Source organism: Dermacentor albipictus, chromosome 6 (genome assembly GCF_038994185.2).
Source record: "Dermacentor albipictus isolate Rhodes 1998 colony chromosome 6, USDA_Dalb.pri_finalv2, whole genome shotgun sequence".
In the NCBI taxonomy this organism is placed as follows: Eukaryota; Metazoa; Arthropoda; class Arachnida; order Ixodida; family Ixodidae; genus Dermacentor; species Dermacentor albipictus.
Genome location: NC_091826.1, coordinates 112,706,711 through 112,727,841, shown reverse-complemented (window position 1 = coordinate 112,727,841; position 21,131 = coordinate 112,706,711). Strand labels below are relative to the sequence as shown.

The following is a 21,131-nucleotide window of genomic DNA, read 5'->3' as shown; positions in this document are numbered from 1 at the left end:
TTATTTCAAGAAAAAGGGAGCAACATTTTATCTGGAGTCTCCTGAAGCGTGCTTTGTGAAAATTTGAATATATAATCGATGTTGTACGCCATGACTAGGTGTTTACGTCGTCGTTAGAATAAGAACGATTTACATTTCATCTGATTTCGCTTGCTGTACACTGTATATAAACCCTAACTTTTCACCTTGCTGCAACAAATTATAAATCACGAGTGTAATTATTATTCTCTCCAACGTGAAGTACAGACAAGAGCATTAAAGAAAATGCCCGAGGTTTGCTTCTATCCGCTTTTAATGCGACCCACGTTTAATAGCCCGTCTCGCATTGGCGTTGGACGTCGCTTCGGCAAAAACAATTTGTGACGAAATTCTGGTCCACGCATAACCTACCCTTTCTCTATCACCAAAGTTGCTCATACCTTGTCTTTTATTCTTTGCAAAGTTGTTTCTCAGAATTTTGAGAGCGGCAGCCCACAAACAAACGTAATAGAAAAACACACTGACAGCGCATGGCCTTTGTGTTAGCTCTTCTCAGAATGAAATATTAAAAGTGCGAAACAATCAAGGGAGATCAACCCACACACGAGGCCGCGTTTCTACCAGAAAGCTCGCCTTAGTGCATAGCGTTCGCAGCCAGCGTTTCCCGGTAAACGTTACGGTTACATAAGCATGCAGTTGCAGGGAAGCATGAAAAGCAGTAAGGGTTCTTTGAACGCTATCGCGTTCCACTCTGAAAGGCGAAGCTTAAGCGTCCTCCAATTTTATGCGAAGCATATTACTAGAGCTCAACCCAGCTCCTCAGGCGCGGCGGTGTCGCCTTCAATACCACGTGACACCGTGACGTCACGACAGAGGAGAAACGGGGCTCCAACTCGCGGCGGTATATATATAAGCAGCTGCGCTTGCCTCTGCTAGACTCTCACGAGGTGAGATGCCTCCTGGAGACAGAGCTGCTCGTTGGAATGAGAAGCGAAGGTTGCGGCGTGCTACAGACTGATTTTCTAGGTGGCTTTGGCTCAACTCTTGCAAGATGGGCTGGGTGGGAATCGAACCAGGGTCTCCGGAGTGTGAGACGGAGACGCTACCACTGAGCCACGAGTACGATGCTTCAAAGCGGTACAAAAGCGCCTCTAGTGAATGCGGTGTTGCCTTAGAAACGAGCTGTTTCTAAGGCTCAGGCGTGCGTCGCTTGCTCAGGCGCACATTTCGTTGCCGCGCCGAACGCTGCGTTGCTCGACGCTCACCGCGTCCAATGCGGGGCGCGTAGTCGCTGCGCCGTAGCCCATTGTCTTACACCCCTTGGTGGGTCGACGGGAACGCTGTCACGTTCCACTCTTGAAGGCGAAGCAGAATAACGCATGAGTTGTTTCTTCGTCTAGCCGAACCAAATATAGCCAAGCAACAGCAGTTCACCAGGCTAAACAGTGGTTCAACAACTAAAATAAAGGCTAGTATGCTTCGCATCCTGGGCTTAACCTTAGCTAAGCCACAGCCATTTTTTGTTGTATGACTTGGATACTTTGTTGTAAAAAACATTTTACCATGCTTTATTGTCAATATTTTTTATCGTAATTACCTTTTGTGTACCGCATAAGGAACATATTTTATTTATATTCTGGTGTATTACGTGCCAAAATCACGACGTGATTACCAAAGACGCCCTAGTGGGGAACGGATTAATTTCGGCCACCTGGGTTTCCTTAACGTGCACCTAAATCTAAGTACATGGGTGTTTTTGCATTTCGCCCCCATCAAAATGCAGCCGCTGTGGCAGGGTATTCAACCCGCGTCCTTGACCTTAGCAGCACAACGGCTTAACCGCTAAGCTACCACTGCGGTTAAAAAACCTAGGAGAAACACGGGGAAGGCGGGAGATGAAAATCCAAGACGATGAGCAAAACGAGAACAAGGTGAAAGGCAGAGCCAACGTTTCGAAAAGTCGACTTCCCTTTTTCATGGTGACATGAAAGAGACAAGTCCTAGTTTCAAAGCGATTTGTCTTTTTCTATGTCTCCTTGAAAAAAAAAACGAGTCCACTTGTCGAAACGTTGGCTACGGCTTTCAACTTGTTCTCGTTTTGCTCACTGCGGGTGAAGCAACATTTCAATGCATGTACGCACGGGGCTTCCTGTCTGATAGCCCGCTACAAAGGTCAAGGCACGAATGATAATAATAATCATCAATAAATTCCCTCCAGCGTTCGCGTCCAGGCCTGATGACGCACGTGCGGGCCCTGGCTATGCTTAGCAATGAACGCCCTGGCCGAGGGAGGGCCCGGGCTGGGCTAAGTCATGTGCGCCCAGGCGCGGGCCGGGCTTGGTACCACGGGCCTGGGCTGGGCTCAGGATTCATAAAGCAGGCGCGGGTCGGGTACGGGTAAAAAATGAGGCCTGAGCAGGGCTCTAATTACTTCCTGAATCCAGCCTGTTCTCTAGGTGAACTTAAGTCAAGTGTAATGCCTACTCTATTGAAAAATATCTTGAATATTTTATACAGTACTGAGAGCAAGCTAATGGACTTATATTTGATAAATTCTTTAACGCCTCACTTTTTATGGATTAGTAAAATGGCGGCGTTCTTCCAGCTCTCTTGTTCTTATGAAGTCGGGAGGCATTGCGTAACAAGGCCGACGCTTTTCACGCATAATATATTCTCAGTCATTGATTGAATCTACTGTTATACCATCTTCTTCTGCGGATTTTTTCTCGGAACGTCTCTTGCAAAGCCCTTTTAATGTCATCGCTAGTTATAGAAGGAAGCCTCTGTACCCTGTTCATCGCTATTTCCAATGAAGGTTGCGTGGCTACTCTGGGTATCGTACGAATCTGTGCGGAATTCTGCTGCTTTTACTCTATAATGGAAGCTAGATGGTATTACTCTGCCTATATTTCAGCACAGATATCTTGCCTTGTCCTGTGTCAAGTTTTTCTCTCACTGATTTCATGCTGCGGCCATTTCCTACTGCTTCCGCAATCTTCCTACGTTATATGGCTTACTTTCTTGTTTATCAGTTTTTATGGTTCAACAAATTGTATCTGATCTCTTGAGTCAGACACTTTCATGCTTCGTCGTTTCTTTATTGGGTTATTTGTTACTACGCGGCGATAAATAACAGGTATAAATTCCAGAAGTTCTGTCATAGTTTTTGCTGTTGCAAGGCCGCATAAAGGACGAGAAGGTTTTGGCGGTGGATGGTAATATATCGAAGACGATGGGTGTGGTCATCGCGCACAATTTTTTTTTCTTGCGGCCCATATTCATTAGGCGCTGTCCAGCGTCGATGCTTCGTTGGTAGCATTCTTGAGGGCACTAACGACGGTACTCTTGAATCCCCATTTTGGCATAAAAATAAATGTGGTTTGGTGCTGCCTGGAGTCATCGCCCATATTTGTTTTATTGTGATGACAATTATATGGACACTACAAGTGCGTTTATGCCGTCGCCGTCGGTGTGATGTTCCGTATAAAGTGAAAAGGCGATAACATCGTGGCCGCGCGCTGTATGCTGTATGTGCGAGTGAAATCGCGCAAGGGTGCGCCGACCACGTTGGCTCGATATCGCACGGGCAAGGCGGCAGAAAGGCCATCTTCCATCGCGCAGGGCACCGAGGGGGGCACGGCGATGGGCGTAGGGGTGCTACACTTCTCCGGCGACTGCGTAGGGCGCGGACGCGCGCACCCAATCTTGAAAGCGATCTGCAATGGGGACACAGTTCCCCGAGTGCTGATAGCTTAGTGTGTGCTGTGTTCTCGTCGCTTGGTTCGCATAGAAGTGCAGCACGAAGGTCTGTTTGCACGCTGCTGTTGCCACACTTCTTCATGCCAGCATTTTTTACAGCGAGTTCCTGCGGTCATCCAGTGAGATATGTTCATGCTTGCTTGTGCGCGCGTGGCATTATGCTCGTTAATTTATTTAGCAAACGAATGTTTGTTAATCAGTTATACGACCGATGAAACTGCTATCCTTACTTCGTATAGCTGGCTACTAATGTGCAATCGCAATCGATGCTTCGCCTTTCGGGTGAAAGTGCGTCTTTTGTTTTCATATACTTATCGTACGCTCTAATAACAAAGGGTCTCACCAAGTTGTAAAAGTGATACTATGGAGGAGCAGCTGCTTGCCGTGACTCTTTTTCTATAGTTCATGCACTCTATCAACAGCAACGTAAACGAACTCTGCCGCTTCCGCAGAGTAGGAGCCATAGAGGAATTTAGCTCTGCTGCTCAGCAGAAGAGGGACTGCAGAAGTGCTGATTTTACTTTGTTCCAACTAGACAGAGTCACTGCAGTAGAGCTGTTGCAGCTCCATGCGGATTGTGCTGCTTCGAATGATCATCGTTGCCTTTCCGTGGCAGGTGGGAGTGGTAGGCAGGACCGGTGCCGGAAAGTCCTCGCTCGTGCTGGCGCTGCTGCGAGTGCTGAGGCCATCGGAGGGACGGATACTCATCGATGGTGTCGACATCGCGGATGTTCCGCTGAAGAAACTCCGAAGCAGCATTACCGTCATTCCGCAGGTGAGACCACCGCCGCTTCTCTGTTCAGCTCTCTTTTAAGGACTGAACACAAGTAAACGAAAAGTGCCCATAGTCGTCATTCCTTGCAGCGCCTTTTCCCTATTATTTATCAAGAACATAAAATAGCATTGGTTTTTTATTCATTCCTCCTTTGCATTTCTTCGCGCGCTTCTAAAATGCACTACGACAAGGCACCACTTTCTGTAATATTATGAGTGGAAGCTGCGTTTTCTGGCGTTGATGCATTGACTTTTTATGAGAGATTATTTGTGTGCGTGTGCGCACGTGCGTGCGTAGGATCGAAGTCTGTCTGGTGGTGGAAGCATGTCGTAGGCAGTAATAGCCTCTGCCGCTCAGCAGGAGCTCAGTTTTCGGGTGATGTAGCCAGATTTCGATGAGTACAAAATTTTAAAAAAAGGAAAGAAACGGTCGGCCACTTAGATTTAGGTGGACATGGCAGAACTCGAGGTGATCAAAATTATTCCTGTATTAAATTAACCCCACCGTTGCATTGGGACATTAAACCTCACTAATCAGTCAATCAGTCACCGACTGTGTGGGCACGAGTGCTATGAGCCTTCAATAATTCTTCATGAGTAATTGCCCTGCCTGGAGTCAGATTATTCGTAAAGTGTGCGCGTCACTGACTGTTTGCCGGTGTCTCCGCTAGATAATATGGAATTTTTTTTTCGGCACAATGCAGCATCTCAGCTGATAAGTCAATGTCTGACTTGTCGTCGTCCTTTTGCGTCTGTCCGCGCTAGTTCAAGCCAGCTTTCTTCAAATCATGAGTCTTTACCAACTCGTTCGCCATGACATAGCACTCTCATTTACCTATTCGAATTTGTCTTCGCATTTTAGGCATGTTTCAGCAAGCAAGCTGTGTTGACGCAGGATCCAAGCCTACTGAGAGGCACGCTGCGAACTAACCTGGACCCCACAAACTCCTATTCGGATGAGCAAATTTGGAAAGTGCTGGGTCAGGCGCACTTGGTCAACATGGTGACAAGCCACTCCAAGAAACTGCTGCTGGAGACCGGCGATGGTGGATCGAATCTCAGGTGAGGAGCGCTGCTCCGTGGCGCTGCTGTGTTCAGCGAGAAGGCGTGAGTAGCCGCGGAAGCATGGTGGAGAGGTCATTTCTTTTATAAGGATAGTTGTTCTGTATTTTATATGTAGAAAAAGGGAAGGACTAAGCCTCTTTAAAGGCCGGCTGTCCCGAAATTACAATTACACTGCTGGTGCTTGGTGATAATATATTTTACAGATTATAATAATTATTATGAAAAGCGGCACACACCCAGTGCCAGATATCCAATGGCGCATGCACCCATAACCAAGTAATCAAATAACCATAAAGGTAACAGCAATAAAATAATTAAGTGGCGTAACATAGCATAACATAACAAAATAAACGCACGTAGCGCTGTCTGATACAGGTACTGCAACAAGCGCACTTGCTGTCAGTTACCCAATGCGTATTGGCCGCAAGATCTAGCAGTGTCGCCGCCTGGCGGGCATTGGCTGAACCACGGATAGTGTGAATTGCGCCGCACGTCGTCTGCTAGGCACTACTTGTTTACATGTGCGTGTAGGGCATGAATATTTTTAAAGGCCGCTTCTTCCACGGCTATAGCCCAGTGGTAACTGCTGATTCGCATTTTATGGCTGTGTACAAAGGCATTTAGCATTACGCTGTCATCTTTGCGCTGTAGTAAGATCAGTGAAAGCCCATGTCGAGTGCGCGATGTGTTATTGTCGCACCCTCCACTCGCCACATCCCATCAATTTTATGCATATTATCCCATCGTGTTTCGACAACATCGCAAAAGGCATATTTAACTTATTTTAAACAAACGGAGATGCAGCAGTCCGACGTGAATGCCGCGCTTCAGTGACTCGTCACGATGTGTTGGTAACTTCGCAATGTCTGTGATGCCGCGAAACACAAACGGGCGGTGTGAGCGTCACTCAGCTGTAGAAGCAAGAGTCGTAAGCATGCACGCATGCCTAATCGCGTCATACAATTTATATTAAGTAAACTTATTAGGGTAATGGCGATTACCTCGATAATTAAATACTCACTTAGTGGTTACGCGATCAAATGTGTTCGTTTATTAACTGGTTCTGATGCCACTGTGGAGAACTATTTCGCCTCAATTAAATCAGGGGCTTTTGTAATTTGATTCGCTGCTACAATAGGAAAGCTAAAATAAGGTATTATACGAAGTTCATGTGTGAAACGGCAGTCTCTAGATGGAAGACGCCATAACACTGCGTTGAAATGCGGACATTAAAATTTTCTTCGACTCTTCGTTGTGTCGTTGTTAGCATGATGGAAGACTGTGGCTAACATTGGCTGAAATAAAACTACTTCAGTATTTTAGCTTCTCAAATATATACAACTTTGTGACGTCGCTGTCTTGTGCGTAGCCGTGCAAGGGCGATAAATATAATCTCTCCTGAAGCAACCTGATGATCCTTCTAACGTATTGACGCCCACAGCGGCCTAGCTTACCTAATTTGACTCATTAACTGTTTGCATGTCACAACGAATAAAAAAAAATAAAATGAGATGTTGAGTGCGCATCTATTGGTGATGTACACTGCGCATAGCTTGCTGCTTTACCTTCGATGTACAATAATGCAGACATTTTTAAACCAGTACAGGATTCTCAGAGCATGCAGTATTATTTACCTGCCGCTGCAATATTAACAGAGTTGGTGGAACGCAAGCCAAATATACGCAAATCGTCACGAGAAAGTGCAGAAGCAGACTGTGTGGCTGAGTACCAGACCCCTAATGAATGACAGTTTGCGCATTTTTCAACTTAACAAAAACGTCGCGCGTATATCTCCGGTAAAAATGTGGCATAGGAGGGCAGTATAAGATCAGCGCAGTGCAGTCAGCGCGCTTCCTTACAAGAAAATTGGGACCAATCATTCGCAGCGGAACGCCGTCGCATACATTTCAATGCCCGCTGTCGACCCCCTATCCACACTAACACAGAGACGGTGCTGCCACGTATAGTTCATTCTTGCAGCAAGGAGTTCCTTGTAGCATTGGGCTTGGATTTGAGCTCTTTTGTGTCTATTGCATGTCTTCTGTTATAAGTACCCAGGCACGACCACAGAATACAGTGAAAGCTCGTTAATTCGAACTTCAATAATTCGAATTTATGGATAATTCGAACTGTACGATTTGGTCCGGCCAAGCTCCACAGAAGTCTATGTATAAAAAAGTCCGTTAATTCGAACGCGAGGAGGCTCCCTCACGGATAATTCGAACTACGCTCGCCTGGCACACGGCCAGAGAAACGCGCCTACTGCCTACACACAAGGCTGTATTGCCTCCGAAACGGAGAGAACGGCGAGAGAAGGCAAAATCGGAAAGGCAGCGGCGGCTGCCGCCTGTCCGTTCTACGTAACCTCCGAGACTTCTTGCCCGTTGCGAATCTCGGAGGCTTTGCAAATCTTGTACAGCTGCTAATGTTGTGCGGAGATGGCACGGCAAGCGCCAAAACACAGCGAATCAAGTACGTCGCAGCTGCGCTTGCAATCAAGAACCAACGAATGAGGACCTTCGCCACCTTCACATGTTCGGCGTCTTTGTCTCGGCAGTCTTCATCGGTTGTGCACCTCTGTTTTCAGCTTAGGAGGTATCGGCCGTCGCGATTCATTGTCATGGTGTTAGGCCTCGGCTAACTTTCGTTTCGGTGGACATCGGGTGATGTGGCACAATCGGACCCAGAGCTTCGATTTGAAGATGGCGTGTGCCGCGGGCACACGCCATCACTGACTTGCCAAATTTCTGACATGCCCTACTGCTTCCAAATCGCAGTGTACTGTTGCTCTCCTTCACTTTCGTTAGTTCGAACTTTCGTTAATTCGAACTGAAGCGACTTCCCCTTGCGGTTCGAATTAACGAGCTTTTACTGTATATACGCAGTAGACGCAGGAGCCGATAATTTAGGACGTGTTCCTGAGTTCTCATTTGTAGATCCCCAGGCCCAAGTGCCAGCAGGTGTCAGAGCTACCCCCAGACCAAAGTCTCCAAAGAGAAGCTTCCTCCGCCCATATGCTCGAACCAATTGTATGCAATCGTATAAATAATGCAACCATAACAATACGTTTTCATTGGAGCTCACAAGTTTGCAGTTGCCTTTGCTGTAACATTAATTTCCTCAAGAAAGCAAAAGATTCCTGGCGGCGCAGTCGACCGAAGCGTAAGACTTCGGATAACATAGTCCTGATATCAGTAAGGTAGAGCGTTTAAATCACTGCGCAAACTAGACGCAAACAGAGAAGACACGCACGCGCGTAGAATGTTTCCATCTCTGCTGAGAAGGCCAGTGGTTACCGCATAATGAAAACAGCCGGTATTGTAAAACGGCTGAGGTTTCAAAGCTATTTCTCCCTTTTAATGCAACAGGATAGCGATTATATTCGGCTACGCGTGACCAAGAGCTATACAACCCACGACAGCGACGACTCCTACGGCGACACCACAATTCAACTGAAAAGGTACCAGCTCATACTGTTGAACTATCGCTACTTCCGGTCGTCTTGAAGTAGTCTACGAGACGTATAGCTTCTACGGTAACTTGCTTTGATTCTGAAACCACATCACTGGGCAGTTTGGCGAACAGTAAATTGGGCGAGTTTCTGGTCATTCATTACTTGACGTACTTGTGCATCATTTAGTATTCGTTCTTTGCGCTGTAGAGGTAATGTGCAGTTTCGCCCCCGTTTTTGTCGAACCGGACGCAGTGTTGGCCAGAGGCAGTTGGTGTGCCTGGCGAGAGCGCTGCTGCGAAACACCCGGCTGTTGCTGCTGGACGAAGCGACGTCGCAGATGGATGGCGACACGGACAGCCTCATCCAGAGGACACTCAGGGAGAGCTTCGCCAAGTGCACCCTGTTCACCATCGCGCACCGGCTGCACACAGTGCTAGACTACGACAAGTGGGTGATCGCACACGTGTCATAGATATACGTAACCCTTGAAGTGGCTCAACAATAACACACCCTAGACCAAAGTATGCAGTGTCATCACTATGGCGCTGTAGCCACCGCGGCAGTAGACTCACTGCATAGGCATCCCTAAAGGAGCCAGAGTTGCGCCGAGGTACGCCATCGTGGGCTCCAAAGTTATGCGGGAAAGCCACTTTGCGTACGCGTAGGAGACACCCTCGCATGGCAAAGCCAACAGCGCTTTTCTTTAGCTTTCATTTTATTGATTTATTATTTTGCAAGTACCACTCATTAGCTAAACTCATGATTACAAACCTGGATTTTTACGCTTGCGTCCCTTATTATCTCATCATTACTCAAAATGCAGCGTGTGACGAACACATACGCCGGTCGGCGTCAACGTCTGTGAGCCTTTCCAATTTCTGTGCAAAGCGTCAAATATAAGCCTATACTTTCCTATAGATTAGCTATAATCCTTATTCCGCATGGATGTGATCATGGCTCGCGACATCTGAAAGATGTCGCGAGCCATGATCACATCCAAACAAACATAGCGCTGTCACGTCCCACACTTCGTGTAAGCAAAGTAAGGGAGCTAAATGCGTTACAGGTGAACCACGCGAAGAATTCCCCTCACCTATGCACCATTATATTGATTTTAACGATTAAGGTGTACCCATATTGCGTTTTAAATGTTACGGATAAATTTAGCCCTGGTACCGGTATCATACGTAGCAGACTCAAACGTTGACTAAGGCTGCATGCCTTATGTGCTTACTGTTTGAGTAAACTTGTCGTGGTTACATTAAATTGTGCAAGTTCTGCAGCGCCGGGCTCAGATGAGAGAAAAAAAGCACGTTCTTTTACATCCTGTCATAGCGCAAGAGGTGTCAGTGCATTGATTCTTCAATTTAACCTAGAAGAAACCTGCGAATACTTGCTTCTTGACCAGCCGCACTCAGTAAGAGCTACAAAAGTAAGAAAAATACCACTGTCAACTGCGCTTGGTTGGCTGGTTCCTGGGGAGTGGTGGCACTGCCTGCGAAGTGGTTGCTCCTCCGCAGCGCACGCGAGCCCGTTTTGACCACGTGATGGTGCTCGGCGAATAGGCGCGCTAGAATCGCTGGAAGCTACGCTAGTGGAGCACGGAAAATACTTGCGCTTCGCTTACATTGATTCCAACATGCGTAGAATCCGTATATCGTTTGAGACGCCTGGCACGTTGGTCACGTTAGGGTGGCTAGAACTGGCAGATGCGAAAACCGGCCGCTCCAAGCTTGCTACGATGCGCGATCCCGCCACAATGGCAGTGTCGTCGAGGGCGCTGGGCGACTAGAAAACAGTGAATTGGGGTTTGGTTTATCCCACGTGCGTAATGGACAAATGGTGTAACAGAAGAAACCCGGACTGATGTATGCGGACGACAATTTGCTGCTAGCGGACAACGCAAGAGATTTACGGACACTTGCGAACGTCTATGGCAACGCAGCGACAAATATAGGCCTTAAGTTTAGCACATAGAAATCGGGAATTATAAGTCTTGATGAATAGCCGAGTAATTCGAGTATGTCAATTCAACAGCAAGCCATACCCATAGTCAAACAATAGAAATACCTCTGCTTATACATAGACGATGGAATGACTTACTCAAGCACCCACCAACATAATCTGAAAATAAAAAAGGAAATGTAGAGCAGCAATACTGAAACATACATGACTTTGGCGTCATAATAAGTATCAGTTGGTGCGTGGAATCTGGAAAGGAGTAATGATTCCAGCGCTAACGTCCGCAAACGCCATTCTATGCTTAAAGTCAGATATCTTCTCCGGGGAAGAAAGTTAACCACAAAATCAATAGGCCGGTTGACTTTGGGGACCCATGGTAAAACCACAAATGAGGTAGTGCAGAGTGACACGGGTAGGGGCGTTTTTGAAGTCAAAAAAGCGTAGGGCTAAATAAGTTTTGAAGAAAGGCTCAGTAGCATGCATCAAAATAAATTGGCGGTTAAAGTGCACAAGTATATGCACCTGAAAAGCGTGGACACAGAACGTATGAAAAGAACAAGAAAGTTGGCAACCAAGTACACGGTAATTGAAAGTGTAAATAGACAACCAGGAGTCATTCGAAAGAAAGTGAGATAAAGAGAGAGAACGAATTCGATGCAAAGAATGAAAACGAAAAAGACCATGGAGAATTATAAGAATCATCAGAAGGAAATTAGAAAGGAACATCTGTGCGACAAAAAACAAGGCAGTGCCTTGTAAAATGTCATCATCAAGGCACTCGAAGCCGAAGAGCAAGAGAACGGCTCCTTGTCGCGAATGCGTGCTACCTTACTTCATAAATACACAGTCCGTGTTCGAAGCAGTCACCGGTCTCGATCATTTTAAACATGGTGCCGTCAGCCAGGACACTACCTCCCCACTCACAAGGAAAATCAACTTGCAAAAAGCATCAGAGAAGAAAACGGTGGTGGAGCAGTGGATCGACCTGGATCGAGCGACGAGACCCAAGTGAAAACTATGAGCGTCGGAACGGCTCTTGACTAGTAAGGCATCATTGTTACCCGCCTAGAAATTAACAAAGTAGTAATGAAGTAAAAGAAAGCGCTTCTATGCCAGATCAGGCAGCTCATCAACGCAGCTGAACATCAAATTAATGAAGGAGCTAACAGAGGACAGTTCCTCACAATGCAGGCACAGGTTCGGGGAATAAGCCAAAGCCCCAACAGCGCCAGCAAACAAATGGAGAAATTTCTGGCCGAAGATACTGCCGAAGCTGAATTCGAAAGAATAATAGAGTATGACATGAAAATAATGACGATCTTGTCTTCAACAGAGTCTAGCATTCGAGAACTTGTACAGTTGGATTTGAACAACAAAACAAGGCAGGCGGCCTCACCAAGCACACAACACGCAAGGGAACTAGTTCAACTACACAAACTAAACATGACCAAGTTTGGATCTCAAACCGGAAAGGCAGCGTCTGCTATAGAAAGGCCTCGGTACTCGATCTGCAGATTGAAATAATGATGAAGCGATAACGATACTACAAACAATTTTGGGAAATCATCAACAATCAGTGGAGCTGCACATAAACGAGCTATTGAGCGCAAATGAGCTTGGCGTAAGAAACTGATGAACTACGCAAGCTAGTGCAAAGAGTGCAGGTTGTTATGATTGGGGGCTCAATCCCATCGCTCGTGATCCGTTGTCAAGATTGGAGTTGGGCATGAATTAGAAGGTAGCTGGCCCATGCCGTCGTCCAACTTATCCACGCTTATCCACGTTGATGAAGGGAAGGACCGCTTCTCATCGAGAATGAGGAATATGGGTTTATTTACAGTATTTATATCAGTCTAACATGACTGTTTGAGAAAGTACATCAGTCTAACATGACTGCTTGAGAGAGAGTGGCCTGAGCAGTCGCACAACAGCGGTTTTTAAGCACTCGGTCCTCTCCCGATACAAGGTGATGCGAACGTTCGTTTAGTCATCGCAAACTAGCCGCCTCTCCGCAGGACGGTCTACACACCCACATGCACACACACACGTGTTTACGGTCCGAAACCGACACCACACGAATTTCATAGAACTCGGAGCCGTTCCGGGTAGCGCGTTGTCTTGCGTCTTGGTCGGTGCGGGGGAAGGAGTGTCCGTCGGCGTTCCAGCGGCAGCTCCCCCGCCCCTGGGAGATCACGTCCGCTTTGTCATGTTTCGCACAAAGCTTACTTCGTCGAACTCCTTCAGTCACAACGCATCCTAGCTGAACCGACGGAGAGTAGAGGATGCGCGTACTGATATCGACACAAAGTCGACTTCACCACGCCGTGGCTAGAGGTTGGTGGCGATGGTCCCGGGATGTTGCCTCCACAGTCGCAACGGGTGGGCTAAACTTTGCACTGCAGCTGGCCGTTCTTAACATCGCCTCCGTGGCCCGAAAAATCTCGACTGTCTAGCACTGACAACCACTGGGCAGGAAGAGAACGGCAGGTGGCCAGGGGGTGATGCCTTGGCTCGCAGCGACCACTTGTGCAATGTCACCCCCCTCCAAAATATCCAACAAGGACAGGCAACTGCTAAATGAACCCCACAACACGGCACTGCGCCGAGATGACGCACATTGGCTCGCACCTTAGACCCACTAGGCTTCAAAAAAAAGTGCAGAAACAAAAAAAAATTCTGCATTTCGCTATGCCAATTTCTGAAGCAATATCGTGCTGACAAATTCAGCAATCATGGAGGGAATCCTGCTAAATGAGAGGGGATCTTCTTGGCTTAACAAAATTAACACTAGTAACCCTAAAATTTAGGCGGGACCCTCAAACGCAGAATTCAAATTAGCCTACTCAAACCATTCGCATTGCTATGCAACTTTCCCTTCTTTTATCTAACGGAGAAGTTGTACTCTTGGAGAGTGAGGCACCATCGGAGCAAGCGGCCATTTTTGTGTGACATTTGATTGAGCCACGTCAGAGGACAGTGGTCGGTCTCGAAGATGAACTTCGTTCCGTACAAGTAGCACGACAACTTCTGGGCGGTCCAAACTAAACAAGCGCCTTCCTTCTCTGAAGCGCTGTAGGCTTCCTCTCTTACCTTTAGTTTACGGCTGGCATAGAGGATAGGATGCTCCTCGTTATCCTCGCCGACCTCACTAAGTACCACGCCCATACCTCTGTCGCTTGCGTCGCATTGAACTATGATTTCCTTTGTATGGTCTGGCGCGCGAAGCACAGGACGAGAAACCAAGAGCGTTTTCAAAATTTGGAAAGCGTTCTCTTTGTCCTTATCCCAGTGTACACTACTCGGTGCTCCCTTTCGGAGGGCGTCTGTTAATGGACTTGCCATTTGCGAGTAATTCGGAATGTACCGTTGATAGTGCCCCACAAGTCCCAAAAATGAACGAAGGTCTCTTTTCGTGCGCGGCTGAGAAAATTGTCCAATCGTAGCTATTTTCAGCTCGGCCGGCCGTCTCGTGCCTTGGCCGACAACATGGCCCAGACAAGTAACCTGTGAACAACCAAATCTACACTTTTCGGCTTTCATCGTTAAGCCGGGTTCCCTCAACCGTGAGAACACCTGTTTGAGGTGCGATACGAGTTGTTCCCAGCTGTCTGAAAAAATTGCTACGTTATTCAGATATGGCAAGGCGAACTCCTGAAAGTCTTTTAGGACAATATCTATTAACTTAGAAAAGCTAAACGACGCATTCTTCAGCCCGAAGCTGAGTGCGAGAGGGCGAAAAGTGCCTACAGGTGAAATGAATGCGGCATAGCGGCTGGCACTTTCTGAAAGGGGAACTTGCCAGTACACCCGCACGAGATCTATAGTTGAAATGTATTTAGCAGAGCTAACTCTTGCAATTCGTTCCTTAATGTTGGGTATCGGGTACAGCTGATCCCTATTGATGGCATTTAACTTCCTGTAGTCAACACACAGACGAGGGTCCTTGTTAGGGGTTTCTACCAGTATTAGCGGTGACGTGTAGTCACTCTCAGCGGGCTCAATAAATCCCAACTCTAGCATGCGCTGTATCTCTGCCTCCATAATCTCTCTCTGTCTTGGAGACACCCTGTAAGGCTTTGATCTTACTAGTTCGGTTGATGTCAGCTCAATTTCATACGTTATTAGTTCGGTTCTACCCGGTCGATCACTGAATCTGTCGAGATATTCCCCTAACACCTCTTTTAGCTCATCTAGCTGTTCGGGTCTTAGAGCGTGCGAGCTTACCGAGTGTTCTACTACTTCTTCTAGGCCGATTTCAGAGATGGAGGTCGCCCTATACTCCTTAAACTTGGTACTAGTGCCATCCTACTCTTTGATGGTATAGTTAACGACCCCGCTCCGCTCTACATACGGCTTCATCAAATTACAGTGATATATCTTCACTTCCTTCCGGCGACCGGGCATTTTCAGAGCATAGTTATTATCTGAAAGTTTGTGCAACACTTTAACGGGCCCGTCCCAGTGAACTTCAAGCTTGTTCTTTCTTGAAGGTTTGAGGATCATTACCTGGTCTCCGGCGTTAAACGTACGAAGCCTCGCATTCTTGTTGTAATAAAATTTGGCGTTCTTTTGAGCTACTTCCATGTTCTTTCCGACTAGTTCTTGGGTTGCGCTTAGCCGTTTCAACAAATTTAGCACGTATTCAACCACTGTTGGGCTCCCCCTCTTTCCTCCCACATCTCTCTTAACATTCTCAGTGGAGAACGGAGTGCCCTCCCATACACTAGTTCTGCTGGCGAGAACCGTGTCGCTTCATGTGGAACCGTTCGCAAAGCAAACAAAGTTGCCGGCAGACAGTTCTCCCAGTCCTCCTTGTGCTCATAACAGAGCGCACGCAAAACTCGCTTAAGCACCGAATGCCACCTCTCTACACTGTTTGACTGAGGGTGATAGACAGAACTGTGTCTGACGAGGTGTGCCACGTCAGCTGGCCTTGCTCTGACGTGGCACACCCCGTCAGAGCAAGGCCAGCTGTTCGCGCACTCTACACAGACGTGCTCGCGGCTATACACCATGTTTCAACTAATATTTAAAGCAGCTCTACCTTTTTTTTTCATATTTGGGTGAGCTTTTCTTAACGTCTAACCAGTGTTCCAAGTTATCGCTTGATTGAAGACGCGTCTGCATGTATTTCAAGTATCCTGAATGTTGCCACGTATTCAGTAGCCAATGAACGTTATCTAATCATAGTGAGCTCGTGAAGCGAATACTGGCGTACATTCTCGATCGCATTAGACCTTCCGCGACTGCGCTGCAACGGTACAAGAATTCAAGTTTGATGAACCGATGTCTTGATCCGTAGATCATATTTAGAGGAAGGACAACTTTGTGCGCAGCCATATTTGTGTTTTGAGTATTTGTCTTTTTTTTGCAACGCAAGCTCGTCTCATAAAACGCGATGGGGGACGCTGAGGCTACCATTGTGGTTGTCGAGGTGACCACTGTCTTCCTGATCGCATCAGGCAGGAGTCCGTGCTCCGGGGGCAGCCCTTGCAGTCTGCGGCCAGCTCGCTGGTCTTGGCGACGGTGGTGTGGTCTTCGTGGGTCGGGCTTGGATCGCTGCTTTACGGGGGCGTTCGATACATGAACGCACTAGCACCTCCACCTGATGTCACGTGGTAGTTACGGTGAAGAAAGCAGCAAAACTGGAAATGACAAAACTGTCGTTTTATTGGTCGAACTTGTGCCCTCAAAAACAGGCTACACTCAAAGAACGGCGACAGCGGTGAACACAATCGGCGCTCGTCGAAAATCTGATCAGCGGGTCAAGTGCGTCGTCTTTTATGCATCATTCATCGAAAGGTTACAGAGTAATCGCTGGTGCCCGCGTGTCTTCCAGAAAGTTCTGCACCATTAGCGTCGCGCATACATGCAATCAGATTACACAATGTCAGGTGACAACGAGCAGCCGGAGAGAACCATCCATATCTTTCGAGAAACTTCCGTTATATGCAGGTGCGTCCTGCGCTGCACGATAACGTTTCCTAGGCGGTGAAACGTGTCACTCGATAAAGATAAACAATTACACGTGTGAATAAAGCTAATACATTAGAGCCGACAGTGTTCAGCCGCATTTTTTGTAAAAGTTATTTTAAGAAATAAAAAGAATCGCAAGGTGGCACTGCGTCCAACTATAACTCCGAATACAACTCTCACTGCATAGGGTTAGTTGTAACCCTGGCCTCATCGTTTACAGCAATGGTGCCAACATGGGTCGTACACACGCCACCGGTAGCGTTCGCGAGTCTCATTCAGCCTCCCGCCACCTACCGAGCCTAGACCAATTGCAGAGTTCTTGACTCTGGTGGAGGTAGTACAGCATTGGTTAGATTATATAGTTATTAATTCTACCTTGACAACAGAAGTCGGCCTAAGAAGGGCATATGACTCAGCAGGCGTTGCCATGACGAAAGGTCGAGAGAACCGGGAGCGAAGTGCCCGCTTGCCTGCCGGCTGTTATAACGTGTCTAATGGGGATACCTCTGCACAGAGAACCAATGTTGGTCTAGTTGACGCGCTGTACTGGCTGGGTCAACGACGTGACTGGCGAATTCGGTGACAAGTGACCAGTTCAAGGAAGGAAAATCTAATCGCACTCCAGTATGCCAGCCAAGCAGTAAAAGAACTTGAGTATCTTCTGCTGTCATAACGTTACGACTTATAACAAACGTAACGAATAATATCCTTCTGTCCCAGTCACTGTGATAGACAACGGGTAGATATACCACATCACATTCAGCGCTCAGTTCAGGTGCGCGGTCCGACCGCCTGTGTGTGAATGATAGGCTGTGCTTAGCCAGTGTTCAGTGGGGCAAGCACGAAGGATGTTACCTACCACTCGTAGCTAGACGTACTTACCACTGTCCCTGAGGAGCTCATCTCGGGTGTCATGATTTAGAATGACCTCGAAGAGGAGACAAGTAGCGACGTCGGTAGAACAGCTTGTCGACAATGCTCTGGTGATAGCAATGATCGTGGTGTAGTCCATCGCGACCGCAACCCATTTATTTCTCGAGGTGTACGTAGTGACAATGCCTAGAAGGTCAAGGCCAACAAGGAAGAATGATTATACAGGGATATAAAAAGATTGTAGCATGCAGACAGGCTGCGCTGAAGTGCGCTTGTGGCCTTCATTAAGAAAAAGGAGGGCCAAACATGACTGGAAGCACGCACGTCTCAAACCATTTAGAAAGTGGCGGGGGACATAGAGAGGAAAGGAAAGGGTCCAGGCGGCAGGCGAAGTCGCAATGAAGGGTCGAGAGAATGCAAGCGGGTTTCGGTGAATTCCACTGTAGATATGATGTGGCGAGCAAATGATTGGAGCCTCCACCCAGCATCTGTCCTTTGCAGTTGTATAGGCGTCCGTAGTTCATGGTAATAAACGTTTCCTGAATATCAGTCATGGCAATTACTTCGTCATCGGTCATACCTAGAAGCGTGTTTCTTAGCGGCAGGCGCTGGGAATTAAAACTGCGGTGTCGCGACAACTTGCAGCTTAGAGAACAAGTCATACTCCTGACTCTTGCGATTAACCGCCATGGTTGCTTAGTTGCTATGGTGCTGGGCGGCTAAGCACGAGGTCGCGGGATCAAGTCGCCGCCACGGCGGCCTCATTTCGATAGGGGCGAAATGCGAAAACACCGGTGTTCTTAGATTTAGGTTCGAATTGAAGAACTCCAGGTGGTCCAAATTATTCCGGTGTCGATCTCAACGGCATGCCTCACAATTACATAGAGGCTATGGCGCGTAAAACCACATAATTTAATTATTATTTTTACTCTTGCAATTGTGGGGATGCCTGGAACATTGGTTAAACGCAAGCAACTATGCAGCATGATACGGTTCGCATCCCTTCAGGATTGAGTTTACTGTACCAGAACGCAGGCATAGAAAGCCGTTAGACGACACGGTGTTGTCCTGTGTCTCGTGACAAACATATCCAAGCCAACACAATTCATTAGCAACCATCATGTCGTTTCTATGCCGACGCGTCTCGTTGGACCTTTGGAGGCCGCATTATCGACGCTGGACTCTCGACGCTCCAGGACCTTAGTACTAGCCGCTCGGATGGCAGACCGCGCTCGGAGAAAAATGTCCTGAGAACTTTTCCCAAGTACTACTAGACGCTCGAGGCCACCAAGACTAACTGCACTTGTTGAAAACGACTCCACACAGTATACGAGCGCTCGCGTCTGTTAGCGGTCATTCCTCTTCGAGTGGGTCCACTCTGCCAATTGCTTCACTGTAGCGACGGAACGAAGAATGCTAGGCATAATGTTAAGACATAGACAGATAGCGATTTGGATCAGAGAGCAAATGGGTATAGCCGATATTCTAATTGACATCAGGAGAAAAAAATGGAGCTGGGCAGGTCACGTATAGCGCAGGTTAGGTAACAGGTGGACCATTAGGGTTACGGAATGTATGCCAAACGAAAGGAAGCGCAGTCGAGAACCGCAGGAGACTAGTTGGGGCGATGAAATTAGGGAATTCGCTGGCGCTAGTTGGAATCGGTTGGCGCAGGACAGGAGTAATTGGAGATAGCAGGGAGAGGCCTTCGTCCTGCAGTGGACATAAAATAGGCTGATGATGCTTATGATGATGAAGGCGGCTGACCAATCATATAACCGTGCATTCAAAAGCGAGTGATTATGCGTTATTAAAAGACGTTAATGCAAGAATACTTATGAAAACCGCAACTTCCACGCTGTTCAGGTCGGAATGACGGAACCATTATTGCGAGCAAACTATTGGTCTTCAGACATCTTCTCCATGTGCTTGCTTTTCAACAGGACGTTAACTTGCCCCGTTGCCGGCGCTGCTCGCCACGTTGTTCCTATTATCCGGTGAGAGGACAACGTCGTGGCCGGCGCCTACTCCACCGTCCTGCCAGCGACCTCGATACCACGCGACCACCGCCTCAGATTTCCGCGCCATGAAGCCGAAAGCCACGTCGCATTCACCAGAGGTTTCTTATTATCGCCATGAAGACATATTCTAATTATTTTTGGCGCTCTAAGGAAATGCAGCTATTAATCAGGCATGCTTGAGTGTTCCAGATATAGTGAGTCTAGCGTGCACATATTGCTACAGGTTATAGCCTGGCTCACGTAAACTGAGGTAGCGAATGCAGAAAATTGAGCTGTGTGGAACCGTGATTATATTAGAAGTTTCTAACGTTTAGCAAAAAACGTAGCTTGCTATCTTTTTTTCTTGCTTCCTCTTTTCCAATAAACACTAAACATTTTTAATGTTGAATCGCGGCTTTTCATCACAATAGTTCACTTCGCGCCCCATGGTGAACCTTCGCGAGATTCTGCTCTCTTTGGGTGCATGTACACCCGCCCAGTAACCCCGTAGAGCGACAGCATTAATTCTTTGCCACGCAAAATTACATTTCATGTGTTTGGCATTCTTATCCTACTTCATTCCTTTTATGTCTGTCTAGCTTCTTCACACCATTTGTTCAATAAAAGAAAGATAAAGGGAATTCCCCAGTGTCGGGTGGATTGTAACCCGCGTCACGCGGGTTCCCCAGAAGCCCAATGCTTTGGCACGGCACCATGATTTTTTTTGTCTTGATTATCGATTCATTGACATGTTTAAAAAGCCAGCAACACACTTGTTGTCTTTGAACAAAAAGATAAAGCAACGCAATGGCAGTTAGTGACCCCATGGCTGCCCTTGCCATGTTATAACTCCTTCAGGTCTACCAGAGCCTACACCGTGGGCGGCCAGTCAGGAGCAAACGTTTGCGTTTCGAGCACTTCAATGTACTGTCTTGTTGCTCTCGCGAAACAGCAGGGTTAGAGGGCGCCTGTTGTGGTCGCACTGAAATCCGGCCATTCGAGCGCGGCGTAAACACTGGAGGCCCGAAAGCATTATCAGATCAAAAGACTTTTCTAGCATCTTTGTTTTCGATGATAGAAACCCAGCATTTCCTCGGAATGTGAGCGAATAATTATCAGCCTTTAGCACGCACCCGTGCACAACCTCTGCAATCTCTGAGTCCACGCAAAAAAAAAAGAGGGGGGAGTGCGGACATAGCTCGTCCGCCACTAGACGGCGCAGCGTGTCCAGAGCGAAGCGTGAGAGAGGAACCCAGCTGCAGTACAGTGCGGCGTATGCGTGACGCGTT

General features: G+C 47.5%; 1 protein-coding gene across 1 annotated transcript in view; it reads left to right on the top strand.

Annotated features, from left to right (window-relative positions):
- LOC135913318 (multidrug resistance protein mrp-7-like) overlaps positions 1-21,131 on the top strand; it is a 174,934-nt gene that overhangs the window by 148,216 nt on the left and 5,587 nt on the right. Inside the window, exons 24-26 of the mRNA XM_065445913.1 lie at positions 4,355-4,513; positions 5,408-5,574; positions 9,284-9,478. Coding sequence (XP_065301985.1) covers positions 4,355-4,513; positions 5,408-5,574; positions 9,284-9,478 — 521 coding nt within the window. The remainder of the gene's footprint in view (positions 1-4,354; positions 4,514-5,407; positions 5,575-9,283; positions 9,479-21,131) is intronic.